Raw genomic sequence first — 16588 nt, 5'->3', positions numbered from 1 at the left:
AGAAAAATAATGGATGGTTTGACTCAGTAGGTACAGTATAATGAACATGAGATTGATCCTTTTTTATTTTGGTTCTTTAACAACATGAATGACAATTGAAATTGGTGATTAATTTCAGGTCATAATGCATATATTTATTTTATTAGGCTCTTTTTATTGCAGTATAAAAATGAGGTCCATTAACTCAGAGAGGAGAAAATGCTCAAGTCTCCTAGCTCTTATTATAAGAACAATATTTGAAGAAGATATTTTATATATCTACTAAAATAATTATCCATTACAAACAATTAATTTTGGTCCTGGAATGACGATACATTCCCTGGTGGCTGCCTTAGTGGTAGGAATGAAATATATTATTCAGAGTTTTTGATTGACATCAAAAATGGAAATCAGAATTCATCCACTACACTTGAAAAATATTCAATTCAGGCCATGTAACAATTTGCTTATTTTTAAAGTTACTTTTTTTAGCTTTAGATTTTTTTTTATTTCTGCAAATTTATGAATAAACAACAATACAATATAAAACAATGAACAGTAACAAAGAGAAGTTGATGAATTTTGGAAATTAGAGAAGTAGCTGACAATACATTTAAAGTTAAATAATTTGTGGTGTCTATAACTGTTTGCATTTCATCTTTGTTGAGTAATAGTACTGATTATGAATTCTATCAGTTGCAATCATAAGCATTTTCAGTTAAAACTCAAATATACCGTATGCTCCTATGTTACACATGAAAAGAAAGGGTGCAAATTGTCATTCAGATTTTACACAGTATAAACAAACAAAAAATTCCATTAAACTTTGCAAACATGATAGTCCCTCCTCTGTTTAAAATCCTCTGACCTTTGCCATTATTAAGGTCAGTGAAGCCAGTGATAGTGCAGTCTACAATTCTCTATCCTACCACATACAGTACTAGTGAAGTACTATGAAATACTTTGGTACATATGTTATAGAGGTGTATTCATGCTGTAGTACTTATGACTTTATTTCTTTATATGTTGTAACCTGTATAATTTTTTATATTTTTGACTGTTTTTGTTCCTGTTTAATTTAACATTACCTGTTTCTCAAAGGCTTTTATTTTCTATGTGCCACAGAAGTAAGCTGTTCAACTGTGTTTTTTAAAAAAAATCTGATTAGGAGACCGATATGCAGCATACTTTAGATGGGAGAATCCATCCAAAGTATGAGAGTAAATACAAGTACAACATGTCAGAAAGACATGTTCAAAAACAATATACAGTGTTGATACTACAGGCTATTTAATACAGTAGGTCTCCTTAAAATGGTAGACAGTACTGCTGAACAGAATATTAGGAAAACCAAAAATATGTGACTGTACTTAATTATAAGCTGGTCAGACAAGAAACCATTTTTGACCAAGATATTTCTGTACTCTGCCTAGCAAGTGACATTCTACAGTGTGCTTAATAAACTGTAACTGGGAAATTTTTCAAAATTCTATTCTTGGTGTTTAAATATGGAAGAAATGCCTTGTTGCATAAACCAACAAATAAAAACAGCCAATGCATTTAACCTGCTATTTCTGGAACAAATGTTCCTTGGAGTAAAGCCACAGTGGCACATGTGTTAGTGAAGTCAGGGCTACACTGAGAGCAAGCCTGAGTGACTTGTCACACTGTATATCAGGTGAAATTATTCAGTGCTTCAAAATATCATTTTGCATTCATTTCCAACACCACTTTTGCTAGCTGTTTCACACTCTGATCATCCAGAATTTGGATGCAACCTTTGTAAAGTGTGTTATCCTTGGATCCCAACAAGAATGTGCAGAAAGTAAACAGTTTTGTTTTTTTTTACTGGAAGTGATATTCATATGAATTCTGTAACCACTGATTTTTTATACATTTCAAACATTGTGAAGTCTAAATGTTTGTTGTTGTTTTTTTTAAATATTTAATCACCTCTGAAAGAACTAAGGGTAATATTGGTTTAATAAAATTTCATACCAAGAATACACGTATTTGTAGATATAGAAAAACAGCAAGGATACTATGTGTGGTATTAAATTAATTAAAAGTGTGGTATTATTCATTAAAATTAACTTGATGTAGTTTAATATCTATTAATTGTGTTCCTGATACCTTCCTGTCAAGTAGTACCTGTGAATCAGTCCAATTTTAATTTAGAAATTACCTTTTATGCAACTATCACAAGACATGGTACAATAGATATTCTAATTAAGATAAAATAACATTATCAAATATGGAATACTGAATAACCATCTTCCCACTCTCTAACCGCTTAATCCACTCCAAAGTTGCAAAGGACAACAGGTGCAAGGCAGGATGCACCCTGGATAAGATGCCAGTTCATCACGGTAACCTTAAAATCAATTATTTCTATGCAATACAATGTTATGTCACGTCATTTACCAAAACGCTTTATACCATACAGTGTTGCGGGAAGCCAGAGCCTACCCAGCAAGCAACGGGGCGCCAGTCCATCACAATACAATGTGAATCATAAAATTTACAATTTCTGAAAAGTCAGACAAAAACCAGCTGTTAAGCAATGTTTTAAATATTGTCACTGACTTAAAAACTGCACAAATGGTTGAATATACAGAGAAGGTTCTGTCTCCCATAGTTTGCATAGTTTTGAATTGCTAAGACCAACATCTTCTGAACAAAGAGCAATTAAATGAATGTCAGTAGATAAATACTCACAAAATGCACGATCATTTATAGTTTTACAGGTCAATAAAAAAATATTAAGAATAACTGTTAAACGGTGCTAACAGGTCTTGATCTAATTAAAAGAAGTAACTGTTAAAAAAAGATGAACTACAGGTTTTTGAAGTTATAAAGCCACAGCACACATACTGTTACATTTGTTCTCCTAATAATGTTTTTTTAACAAAATATTCCTGTTGTTCCTTAAGCACACATGTGCATCTAATAAGTGGTGTCATGACATATTAGTTATAACCACTGGCAAAGCTGTTGAATGATAATTATGGCAAATAACACATAGATCTTTTAGAGTTAATTGGAAAATTTAATGAGACTGTAGTTTGGCTGAAGTGGGTCTCCTTTAGGAAAAGCTTGTTTTCAATAAAATATACTAACATGCATTCTAATTCTAGTGGGAACCCTCTAGAAAAGCTAAGAATAAAAATAGAATCCTGTTTATGTTTGCCTTCTTTGATGTCTTTATACCAGATTATTTCAGGCATAACATCAGAAATGTTAAAAATGAGAGGAGCCCCTTAGATTCAAATTTGCTCCATAGAATTCAGGTAGTTTTTCTGGAAGACCATTTGCAATTAGAACCCACTGGGCTTTTCACTTTGTATCACACACACTGTTGTTTTAAGTTCAGCAAGTCTAAATACAAATATTTGGGAAAATATTTGGGAAATGGAGTTAATATGGGTGGCACAGTGGCTTAATGGGTTGGTGGGGCCCTGGGTAAAAGGAGTCTGTATGTTCTCCCCATGTTTGAGTGGGTTTTCTCCTGGTGCTTTGGGTTCATTCCACAATCTGAAAATAGGTCACTGGTAGGTTCATTGGCTTCAGGGAAAATTGTCCCTAGGCATGTCTGTGTTGGTATCAGTTTGTCAGCCCTGTAATGGAATGGTGTCCCATCCAGGGTGTACCCTGCCTTGCATCCATTGCTTGCCTGAACAGGCTCCGGCTCCCTTGTAGTGGAAAAAGAGGAAATGGATGGATGGAGTCAATATGATATACTGTATACAACAAAAATATACAGTATGTATAGTACATACTGTGTATGCATTATGCACATGTATAAATGATAAGCAATACGTGCATTAATGTTAAGTGTATAGTATAAACTGATTATAGAGATATTGTTTTGGATTCTAAACTAGAATATATAATTAAATTGATCCAGTAAAATTGATGGGATATTGAAAAAAGACAAATATGCCCTACTGTATAATATATTTTGGCAAGCTCTATAAAATCTATTGCCGTCCTGAAATTGTAACATCCTTGTGTTTGCCTTCTGGGTAATACATATAACTTTGCTGCAAGTGTGTAGTAAAACAAATTAGCTATGTCACTCTAGCACAGCGTAGAATTAACACACCTGCTGGAACGTAGCCCAGTATTTCTCTGGGGGCTGCTGCCACACTTTTTTGCTACTCTGACAAGGCAGAGATTTCTTTGAATTAATTTTACACTTTGTTTGTATTTAACTAATTCCTTATGTCATTCTTACTTTTTTATGTTTATCGCCTGATGGCTTCAAAACAATACTTAACTGTAATTGGATCTTGACTATTATTTGTCATCGTTCGTTGTTCTTATGTACCTTTCAAGGGCATGTTCACACAGATGTGCATTTAGAACTGAGAGCAGGGAGAACTGTTTCATGCAAAGCAATTTCACTGGAAAACTTCACAAAATAGGTAGATGTGATTCTGTGTCCAATAAGCAACTTCCAACCAAAACTGCACAATAGTTCAGATGACCTCTTAATTTTCTTGGTTTCTCCTTTTTGTTAATTCCAGAAATACTTTTATTTTGATATCTATTTTCTAACATGAATAATACCATAAGCCAAGCTGTCCCAAGAATAATAAAAAAAAATATTTTACTCAAATCAATTGTAGCTGTGAAAAAGCTTTGAAAAAGTAAAAATAAGGCTTACATCCCAGATTACTGTATTTTTCTTTTACAGTTATGCTCTGTTTAAACAAAGATGTCATGTAGTCCATATTTTTACCACAAGCAGCAGCTAAGGAACACATTAATTAGACCTTGCTCAGGTGAATCTGTCCAGGTGCACAGAAAAAATGCAAACAATGCACAAGACCAATGTCATAAGTCACACTTTCAGTTTTGCATAAGTCCAATAAATACACTTTCAAAGTTGGATATTAACTTTATGTTATGAGGTGTGTTGTTGATACCTGTTTGTAGTACAGTAGGTGGACAGCACTGGCTCAGCACTACGGCACCAGAAAGAATTACAGTAACGTTTTTTTTAATAGCAAAGCTAATTTGAACTGGTCTGCTGGACTGCAGAATCACTGATGCACTGAATGTAGTTATACATACATTTCTTTCTCTGAGAATGTTTGGAAGCTCGTTTTAAAAATAACAGAAATTTGATCATTCTGTATCTAATCATACAATTGTGTATACGCGCCTTGTGCTCATTCAGAGTACAGAGCGACATTGCTGTTTTGAAACACAGCCACCTGTATGTCTAACTGCAATTTTTCAAACAGATACACAAATATTTTCAAGCACTTCAGCAGTGATGGTATCAACAACAGTATACCTTGAATGACTGACAACATATGAGTTTGCTGTGTTGTCAGCATGAAACCATGTAACTTACCCCAATAAGTGATAACCCTCCTGTTGGTATTGAGGAATTTACAATGTGAAGAATGGCAAATGACCTGAAAGTGAATGTTTTGGAGGGAAGTGTTCTGTTCATATAGCTCATACGCTGTGGGTGTAAGTGCTGATGTCATGTCGATAACTAAAAATTCCAAACTGGGCATGAATACAAACAAAATGATTGCTGATTTCATTTTTATATAACAAAGCAAAATTTTCTCTCAAAATGTAACAAATCTATGCATGTTTATCTGATGCCAGTCATGAAGAGTTTTCTTGGATTCTCATTAAAGCATTGTTCTAGCTCAAAAAACATAGGTAGAATGGTTGAGCATAAAACCGAAGGCATGTACTCACTGTATGGCAATGATTAATAATATAGTTGTACAACCTTGGTAATGTGACATACCTCTTCAAAAAAATCTTCAGTCATCTGAAGCAAATATTTCATCTCCATCATTTCTGTGAAGTTCTGTTTCAGGGCTTCATGATTCGAGTTGATCTCTTTTAACTCTTGTTCCAGTTTTTGAAAAGTAGCCTGCAAAGAAAAATGAGGTCAATGGAAGATTTAGTGTTGCTTTATTCAGAGGAGACAGATAGGCCATAAGTTGACTAGCCCTAAGATTCCTACAGAATTATATCACTGAAAAGCCACAATGGGGAGAAGTAAGCATACAAACTGATGCAAGGCTGAAAATCTGTTAATAAGAAAATCTCTTTTATGTACTGTATGTAAGTGGGATCTTCATGGACAGTCAAATCAGAGGACAGAAGCTGATAAACAACCTTTCTCAATTGGATTGCTTGAAACAGATAGAATAAAGGCGTTGATAATAACTTGCTTTCAGATTCACTGGTCACATGAATGAGAAGTTATTGATGAGGTACTGTACACTGAGTACTGCACTGAGTCTCCACAAAAAAACAAATAGTTGGTGTATTCTTTTCTTGAAGGCTGTCTGGCCGGGCTTTCACTGAAATGAAACTGAAATTAATAAATGTGTAAAAAGATGGGGCGTATTTAGTGACGACATTTAGTTTTAAATTAAAAAAGATCCATTTGTTTTCTAAATGTTTTATTCAATACAGAGTAAAGAGGATGTCCTGGCAAGCAATAGGCGTAAGGCAGGATACACCCTGGAAGGGACACCAGTTCATCGCTGGGCACACACAAACACGCATACACTCACAGCAGGTCCAATTTTCCCAGAAACCAATTAACCCCACAGTCCAAAGACATACCCATGCAAATAGTACCCCACATCTGGAAATGAACTCAGGGTCCCAGCATTGCAAAACAGCAATCCTAACCACTGCCCCTAATTCTGTGCCACCCAAAAAGGGAAAGACACAATTTGTTTCCCAGTGAAACGGTTTATCCTTCCAAGAACATCTTCATTCCTTTTTTACTGAGAACATGTTTTGTTTCAGAGCTGACTGGAAGACAACACACCAAGAAAGGTCAAATTCTATTTTCCATTTGCTGTGTAAACCCTGACAAGCAAGTAACCTTCTCTTGCACACGTCAACAAACAATATTATCTTTTAATAAACAACAAAATAGGTAGGTTTAATCAGAAAAATTATATAATGTGACCTTCAGGAAAAAGCAACTAATATGAAATGCTTTTACATAAGTTGTGAGTTTAATTTTACATGAAGTTTTTTAGGTTAATTCTTAAGATTAGATATTTGATTATTGCAAATGTTTTATGACATCCAATCTGCAGCACAGCTCTTGGATTCTGGGTTCAACTCCAGGCCAGCCCATCTTGTAAGTGGAGCCTCTATGAGTTCTCATCATACAGTATCTTTGTGAGTTTTCTCTGGGTGCCTATCACCTTTCAAAGACATGCTTGCTAGGTTAATTATTGTCTCTACATTTTTCCTGGGTGTGTGTGTCCCATGATGGACTGGCATCTTATCCTGGGCCTTGTGCCATATGCTGCCAGGATATGCCCCAGTTTGCTGCTGCCCTTAAAAGGAAGAAGTATCTTTCATGCAATTGATTAATGCAATTTTTTGTAGAATTTATGTATTCTTCTGTAAGACATTACATACAGTAGTAATGTATCATAGTACTAAATACATGCTGCAGAGTTCATGTCTGAAAAAAATAAATATTTTTTTCAAAATAAATATTTTTTTCATAGATAAATACAATTGATGCTTGATTTTTGCAGTAAGAAAATCACAAAATAGTGGATAGTGGATATTTTAGCTGTATTTTAGAATGGTTTGATATATTTTAATTCAGGGGAATCAATCTTCGTGTGACTTACAATTGCTATCACAAGAGAATCAGCTGGTTTTCAGTTCTTAGATTTTTTTACTAATGACCAAACACTATTACTATGGGCTCATAATATCAGTCTATTACCAGTGTGTAAAATTTGAATGCGTATAGGTTTACATGTCAGGGAGAAATAAAAAGTGTATTTTATTGGCACTTTTTTCTCCAATATGTGATATTTGTTAAATGAAATAATGAAGAATTGAAATTGAATAGTTAATAAAGTATCTACATCCTGCTTATTTAGATTATTTTATTGGTTTAGCACTTATAGAAACAATTGACAACTGGGACATACAATCGATAACTCCATCCGTCCATGGATATCCCCAAGCTTACTCCCACGAGATCACTGTCTTTCAACTATTGGGCAATAAGGAATGCCTTTTGTGTCTATTTTGTAAAAAAGGCATCAAACATTTAATAATTTATAATTAATATTATAATAATATTAGCTGCATTTTTTATGTAAATGTAAATGTACTGTACAACATTGCCATCTTCCATGTATCTGTAGGCAGTTAAAAAAAAAACGTGAATCTAATGTCTGTCTGCAGGGAAAATGTGTACAGCATACCATAAGCTTTTAAAGGTGTCCCCATTGCATCGCTTTCAGTGCTGCATGGGAAAAAGAACCAGACTTCCACAAGCACTCAGTGACGAAAGAAGCCTCCGAGGCCCACAAGAGCAGAGCTAATTAACAGGACAACGTCAATTTGTGTCAAATTTAATTGGAAGAGTTGTGCTGAATTTAATTGGCAGATGTTTCAACTTCTAACCTTTCCCCGATCCTCAGCAGGAAAGCGTGGTTTTGTTTCTTTTTTCCCTTAATTCCCCATATTAACCTAAAAGCAGCAATTCTTCTGGGAAGGTTTACTGTACATACAGTAGATCAAATGCACATCCTTATACAGTATATTACTCTATATAGCTGATATATATATATTTCCTTTTCTTATAGCTAAATCTGTGTACAATTCATTACCAAATAAACCATTAAATTTTAGAAATTATTACTTTTTAGTTCAAAATCATTTCACAAAGCTAACACTAGGCCAGTGTTCCACTTCCTGTTGAGCTGATTGAAGTGGATCTCAGCCTTGCACCTGGAGGATTTTAACTGAAATATCTGCTTCATAAGAGCTTTTTTAAAGACTTTGTTAAAGCTTTAGTTACAAGTGGTAATCACCATTGTAGATTATAGGTTTCTGGGTTTCATAACTGCACTTATTTAGATATATGGAATTTAGATGGTATTTCAGTGCCACTGATTAGTGCACTTATATTACTTATATACAGTCTGCATGGATTGTTAAGTCTGTAGGTTACATGTCAGACCTCGGACAACACTGGAACTTATTTATATAAAAAGAGTCACTCAGAAAATCAAGATAAAAAGCCTTGCTCAAGAATCCAACAGTGAAGTCCACAGTGTGGGCTTGAACTTGTAATACATTCCGAGCTTCAACAAGCAACTCTATTTTGCACCCAAATGTGGATAGAACTTCATTAATGTTAAAAATTGCACATGTTCTATATGAAAAAAATAATGTCTTTGAAGCTGCCTTCATGGCAGCTGCAGCCTCAGGATGTAAAATTGGAATTCCAAGATAACTGAAGAGTGATGTTAGTTAATTGTTCTCTTGTTAGATACACTGAATTAGTTTGATTAAAAGACACTGTTACCGTTAAATTGTTTTTTTATTTGGCTTCAATAATGGTTGCATTTGTTTCTTTCCGTAGCAGGGGAAAACCAATACCCACCTGTCCAGACAACAGGTACTGCATAATAATGACTCCATGATGAAGAAACTATTTGTGATAGAAGTTTGCAAAGACTATTTTGCATGCAACATTTTGAAACCTTTGTTTTTGTCTCTCTTTTGCATATAGCTTTTGTTTAGGTTTAGGTTTTGCCTCCTCTGGACTTTTATGGTTGAATGAGGTTAATCTGAAACCACCTTATCCCCACACTCAGAAATCACACTCCTCCTTCAATATACAGTACCCATGTATACACCCAGAACTTCTGCATGCTCTGCAGCTTTGTCAACAAGCTTATTTAAAGGTCAAATGGAGATAGAGCTATATGCACTACACATAGATCAAATTATTTTGTGAGTACTGTAAAAAGCTAACATTGTCTCAGTGTATGTTTCTATTATGTATCTAATAAATGCCCCAATAAGACTCTCTACATTTGAAGTATCGGAATATTTTGTCCTCAAGGATTTCCATACATTATAACACCTTCCCTACTCTTAGAACTGCACAGCCTCTTTTTTACATTTTTGATTCTTGTGTAACTGTGGCATATAATATGTGAAAAAAATATGAAAAATATATGAAAAAATTCTAGTATGGATGTGCATTGAAGAAAATGCATTTTCTGTTTTTCTTTCTGAAAATTAAGAGAGTGTTATACATGTGGTGATAATTCAGGATACAACACATATCCTTCAGTTACAAAAGAAAACAACAGCAAAGAGAAAATTGGTCACAAGTTGATGGAGTTTTTCTCTCTACTGTGCTTCGGTCACTATCCCATATGTGTAATGAAATGACCCATCCACCTAAACATTTGATTGAAATGTCTAATGACATAGTTCCACTGAGTTAAAATTAATTCTAGCTGACCTGTAAAGCCAAAAGGGTTCAAAATAGCATGCATATGTACAAATTGGCAGGCAACTCATGCTCTTTATAAATATGGAAATGTAACATTTGCAGGTGGCAGGGCAGGGGCACTCTGGACACTAAGTATGTGGGTTATGTTGGTAATGAAAAAGGGGTTTTACACTCAGCATGTAAGTGTGTTGGACTTGTGCATGAGGCACAGTAGTTTTGAAAGTCACAAGTCTTCTAACTTTCTTTTCTTTTTATTCTTAAGAGGAACAAAGATGCCTACCTCTCCCTTTTTTGACATGTTCAAGATATCCTGCCTGCAACTGCAGTTTAGTCCCATGAAAATTCAACATTATGAAAGAATCAGCAGTTTCAGCCCCTCCAAGCTAAATATATTTTACAAATCAGAGAGGCTCCTTATATCTTTGTCGTGTCAGGATGTTTAGACAGTTTCCAGTGGATGAGAGTTGACTATCCAGCTAATCTGTCACAGACATTATGTAATTTTTAAAAAATATTCTGAACTTTGCCTGACCAAGGATGTTATTTTTCATTTTAACCTGCTTTTTGTAGACTGTGATTATGCACAGACAATTACATGCACTGAGAAGAACCAATAGTTGAAATTCCTTTTTTTAGACCTCAAACAATGTTGTTTACCTTTGTTAAGCATTGCATTTGTAGGCAAAAGGTGAAAATAGTAGACAAACAGGATTCAGAATAGCCTCTGATGGCTGCCTGAAGAAATCAATACTAACCTCAAGCTCAAGAACATCCCTGGGACACGGTGCTTTTACATTCTCGCAGCCTTCTGAAATTGTGATGTTGGTTTTTAAGATCTCTTTCTCAAGGAATCCTGAAGGAAACAAAAAACAAGTGTCTCAAACCTGTCAATAATGTGCTTTATCTTACATTTTGAAGAAAAAAAGAATAGCTTGGCTTGTGAACTGCAAAATGGTAACTCAATATCTCTTGTGGAAAGTGCTTGGCCTCTCAATAGCATAACCAGAGACCTTGAACTCTTAATATGATTGCCAATCATAAACCTCTAACAGACCTCTAAAAAACAAACCTTTCTACTCTTCTTCTGTAATCATCCTTGCCATCAAAGAATTTAAAATCATAACAATATAGTTAAAAAGCTGTGAAGATCAGGTTTTATTTATTTTACTACTTAATGGCTGATAAAGATTACACTTACAGTATTGGTCTACAGCTTAGTGTGCCAGTGTTACTTTCTTATTGAAAATGGTCTGTTCTGGACATGCATGGATGTCCAGGACAGGTCATGCTTCACTCATGAGGTGGTGTTTTCTGGAACATCTGCAGCTCCTTTCTTTCTCCAAACTTTACCTTTCCATCACTTTGATAAAGGTTATTCTAGGTCTGATCTACAGACCTAATATGTAGAACAGACATAATGTTTTGCAACCAATTTGCACTGTACCTCCAGGCAATTGTGTAGAATGGTGGAAATAGTCACAGTTGGAGTATTCATGGTGACTGTAGAACGGGATCACTGGCTCACATTTATAAAAAAGTAATCCCTTTTCCATTTAGACAGTGCTATGCATTTCGGGATGTGGCAGCAAATCACCTGCACACCGACTCATTCAATGTAATGAAAAGGACAACAACATTGACCACTGCAGTAAAGCTGTGTGTACACGTTTATTGTTTAACAACACAATATTTAAGACAAACAATATCTGAAAGAATCTAACCCCTGACATTTGGATTGCAGAGGTAAATGTTTATGAATTATACTTTTGCTGGTTCAGGTCAATACATTTCCAATACTTTTTTTTCCAGTTTGATACTTTGAGACTGAAAAAAAAGACGTACAGTAGCATATTTTTACTGGATTCTACAGCAACCAGTTGTGAAGCATATTGGGTGGGCCTGTCTGGAAATTAAAACCTTATTTGAAGCAGTATCTGTGCTAAGTGGCAAATAGGGTTGAGCACAGGGCAATAAAAGTGAATAGAGACCCTCCAGTGAACCATGTGTGGCTGACTGCTGATTACAGGAAGACAATGGGTGGGAGTGTCCACAGAGGAGTCACAGACAGAACAACCCATTCCTCAATGGAAACTGAAGAGGCATAACACATCTGGACATTCTCTTCTTCTCAGCTAGAATGCTTTTATTGTAATATTTATCTGCTTGTAACAGAAGGGTTTGGATATTTAAATCCTAAATATTTCTGCCCAGGAGAATACCAAGTATTTTTTTTCCCTTTTCAACTGAAAACATAAATGTTTAATTTAGTTTTTCTTTGTTAAAACCAGCTTTTGATTTTCTCTAAACAGCCTTGTTTAAAAAACAAATGGGATGAAGACTCAGCTTTCACAAAAAAAACTTTTTTAAGAGTTTTAAGAATTAACTGGATTCAGAAAACGTTTTTAGCTGCATAAATATAAAAATTTGAGATAGTGGGAGGAAGGTTTAAAATAGAAGAACTCTTTATAATTTAATTTTGGAAGTTCAGTTAAACTGTAAAGATCTTAAAAAGAAGAACCGCTTGATATTTTTTTCTAATAACTCTATACACATATTACCACAGCAAAAACATTCTTGTCTTGATTGTTAAAACTTTACGTACTGTATATTCTTACATAAATATTTTTACATATGTAGTATCAAAAACAGTTACTCTGATATTGCGAAAAATTCCTAGCTTTAATCTTTCATATTGAACTTAAATTGAAAATAATATTTATTTAATATTAGTATTAGCATGAGTATGAAAGAAAAGCTCCCATATCCATACAATAAATACTGTAGGCACCTACCTTACTCTTCAAAATCTCCAGATACTGCTGATTCCAGTTACAACTCTACCTAAACCAGTCATATTAATATTTTAAAAAATGTTTCAATTTAAATTAAGTAGACTAATAAATGTTTGACATTGTTCTTTTTTACAAAATAGAACAAATCATAAAATATGATTAAAGAACATAGTATGGTGCTTTACTACTGCCTGCTGAATTTCAATTTTTGTATTTGTTGTTTGCTCTTGCCTGAGACCAGGTTTGCCATCAGTCCATAGTTTTTGCAGAATTACTCTCTTTTTGAGGTGACTGTCCTGTGAAATGTTTAATACTAGCAGCCAATAAACTGCATCAGACAATGTCACAATCAACATGTGTGTTACTTTTCTAAGTACTGTACAGTATCTGGATACAATATCTGGTCACAGCTTGGATGTAGAGCACTAAGTCAGTTCTCACTTGTTCTTTCTGTTCATATTTAACTCAAGCTACTAAACCTCCTCAGTTACATAAACTATAACATGTGTATCATCCTTCAGGGTTTACCAATTCTTAACTTCTTGGCTTCGCTTCCTTCTTAACATTTGTGTACCACCATGTTCACCTGGACACCAGCTGCATCAGTTGTTTGGCAAAATAAGGCTCCTGCTTCTACAAATGACTGCCATCTTCTGAAGATCTTCAATTCTTCATGGGTACCACACTTTCCATAGGTTTAGTGTGTTGCTTTAAAGCCTGCAGTCACGACACTTTGAAACAGCAGGTACTACCTGTTATATGCACAACGTAATCCATACATCCAAGCCGCAAAGAACACAAATAAATAAGTAAATACAGTAGATACGTAGTATGAAAGAAAGAAAAGCCATGATTGCTTTGTAGTATTCAGAACCTGTGCTGTGGCAACCCTAAATTAGTTCAGGTGCGCAAAATTATCTTAAGAAGCAGCACAATTAGTTGAGTGAACTCTATAAGGACCCACAGTAAGCAAGCACAAAGGTCAACCATGAAGACTAAGGAATTTCAGACCAACTAAAGGACAAAGCTGTAGACAGTCAGAAACCAAGAGAAGGATACAAATACAGTATTTTAGACTGTAATGTACTGTATTTGCACATCTAAGCTGAAGGAAGATGACTGCTTTTCTAATTGATTTCATTGGTGGGATCTAGATCTTATATAACAGAGATAACAGAACACTTCAGCTGGAAACATAATGTCAAAAACATTCAGTTAAATTGACGGTGAAATTGATTTTTATTTTCAAAGATTTACTTTGTTTACATCACGGTTATGGCTTCCCTTTAGGATCCATACATTCTAATGAGGATGTTGTAACAGGGTGTGAGACACTCCTTACTTGAGACCCTGTGGCCCATACAATAATACAATATTAAAATGTAATATAATTACCGTATAAGTACATCTATATGCAAGTTAAATGACGAAACTAAGAGAGTTTATCCAGCAGAATGAGTTTTATAACAACTTTTGATATCAATTTTGACTCAATTTTGTAGTATAATCACTGGACACTGCAATTTACAAAATTAGGCAGCTAAAAGTCTCTGAATAAAAGTTGAACTGTAGATAAGAGCAAATTACCAGTCGTCCTAAACTTCCCTTTGGACCCAAAATCCAGCACTGAGCATAAAAAATGTCTATCTAGTGTGAGAATGTTAACCCTAACCCTAGCCGTGGTTTCAACAGAGCAATCCTGCCATCTATGTCTCAAGCCCTCCACTCGTCAGATTTGAAAATGATCCTCAGACCAAAAAGGATGAGTCTAAAACAATAAAAAACATTGAAAAATGCTGTTGGAAATTGACGGTATTCAATAATGTGTGTCCAGCTGAAAAGTGCTGTAAAAAGGGCTTTGAAATGAGTAAGCATTTCAGGCTACTGTAGGGTTTGGGTTACAAGAACCATTAAATGTTGACTCCATTAATATACATCTATTTGCAAGTTAAATGACGAAACTAAGAGAGTTTATCCAGCAGAACGAGTTTTATAACAACTTTTGATCTGACTCAGTTTTGTAATATAATTCCCAGACACTGCAATTTTACAAAACAGGCAGCTAAAAGTCTCAGAATAAAAGTTGTAGATAGGAGCAAATTTCCATTCATTCTAAACTTCCCCTGGGACCCAAAATCCAGCACTGAGCATAACAAATGTCTAACTAATGTAGGAATATTAACCCTAACCCTATCTGGGGTTTCAACAGAGCAATCCTGCCATCTGTCTCTGAAGCCCTCCACTCATCAGATTTGAAAATGATCCTCAAACCAAAAAGTATGAGTCTAAAACAGTAAATACCATTTAAAAAAAGCTGATGGAAATTGATGGTCTTCAATAATACGTGTCTTTTAGGCAAATTTTCAACCAGCCAAAAAATGCTGTAAAAAGGGTTTTGAAATAAGTGGGCATTTCAGGCCAGTGTAGGGCTTGGGTTACAAGAACCATTGAATGCTGTCTCTAGTTATACTGTACATATTGAGAGCTTTTAGAATTACAACAAATACTACAGGTTCCCATATTTATTAGCTGCAATTTTAATGTGTCTCAGTATATAATGCAAATACTTTAGGTCAGTTCTGTCAGATCATATGTGTCAAAGACAGACCACAAAAAGCAGGAAAAAGCTTACGTAGTATCCTTTCCATCTCTTCACATTTTTTGACTTCATTCACAAACCTCTTCTGGAAGGCTACACTCCCAGGGTTCAGCTAGATTAAACAAATATATAAGTACTGTCAATAATGAGCACTCCAAACACCACAGTTCACATAGACATAACAGAATTTAATATCTTGTAGTTTGCTTATTGCAAAGTTTTTTCATTATGTTTTAAAATCCAAGTCTTAACAGTTATAATAATGTTAGAAAATATAATCAGATTTCAGTACTGCATGGTAGCAGCTTTTGTGTAAAGTAATCAGGACATAAACAAGCATAACTGGGTAGTGAGATGAGTATTTTTAATATATATTTCACAGTATTTTGCTTTTCCGTCAGAAGTACAGAAGATGGGCTTTTGATTTGATAGCAGCAATGATTCTGTATGACAGAAAATCTTTCACAACTGAAAATCATACTTACATCTTTGAACTGTACCAGGCCCAGATCCCCCAGCTCATTTATGCAATAGTGTGCTGATTCTGTTTGGAAGAAAAGCTGAACTAAACACATCTCTTCACTTCGAAAGAAAGAGCCCATCTTGGATCCTGTAATGATGAAAATAAAGAGAGTGGAGGATACGTTTTCACAACCCTCCTTCCTTGCTTGCAGCTTTCCAAACCACCAAATGTTTCAGATTAAAATTTATAAAGGTTTTCATACCAGGTGACAGCAGACTGCTGTTCGAAATGTACTTGAAACAAAGAGGTACTGATTGAATGTCAGAGAATAAAAACCAAACAAAGAGATAGAACAGCTGGATCCCCCTGAACAGCAGATTATGGAGTTGATAATTGCATTTTTGTTTTGTGAGACACATTAGCAGAACTCGTTTCAGGGCATATCAGACAGAAGATCGATAGAG

At 34.8% G+C, this 16588-nt stretch overlaps 1 protein-coding gene across 1 annotated transcript in view; it reads right to left on the bottom strand.

The window, feature by feature from the left end:
* The window catches only part of LOC148833075 (V-type proton ATPase 116 kDa subunit a 1), a 47188-nt gene extending 30925 nt beyond the window's left edge, over positions 1-16263 (bottom strand). Inside the window, exons 1-4 of the mRNA XM_088918168.1 lie at positions 16147-16263; positions 15695-15773; positions 11026-11123; positions 5759-5887 (exon numbers count right to left, since the gene is read on the bottom strand). Coding sequence (XP_088774294.1) covers positions 5759-5887; positions 11026-11123; positions 15695-15773; positions 16147-16263 — 423 coding nt within the window. The remainder of the gene's footprint in view (positions 1-5758; positions 5888-11025; positions 11124-15694; positions 15774-16146) is intronic.
* Between the last annotated feature and the right edge of the window lie 325 nt (positions 16264-16588).

The sequence above is a fragment of the Atractosteus spatula genome, chromosome 6 (genome assembly GCF_055471065.1).
Source record: "Atractosteus spatula isolate fAtrSpa1 chromosome 6, fAtrSpa1.hap1, whole genome shotgun sequence".
NCBI lineage: Eukaryota > Metazoa > Chordata > Actinopteri > Semionotiformes > Lepisosteidae > Atractosteus > Atractosteus spatula.
This window is presented reverse-complemented; position numbering and strand designations above follow the sequence as displayed.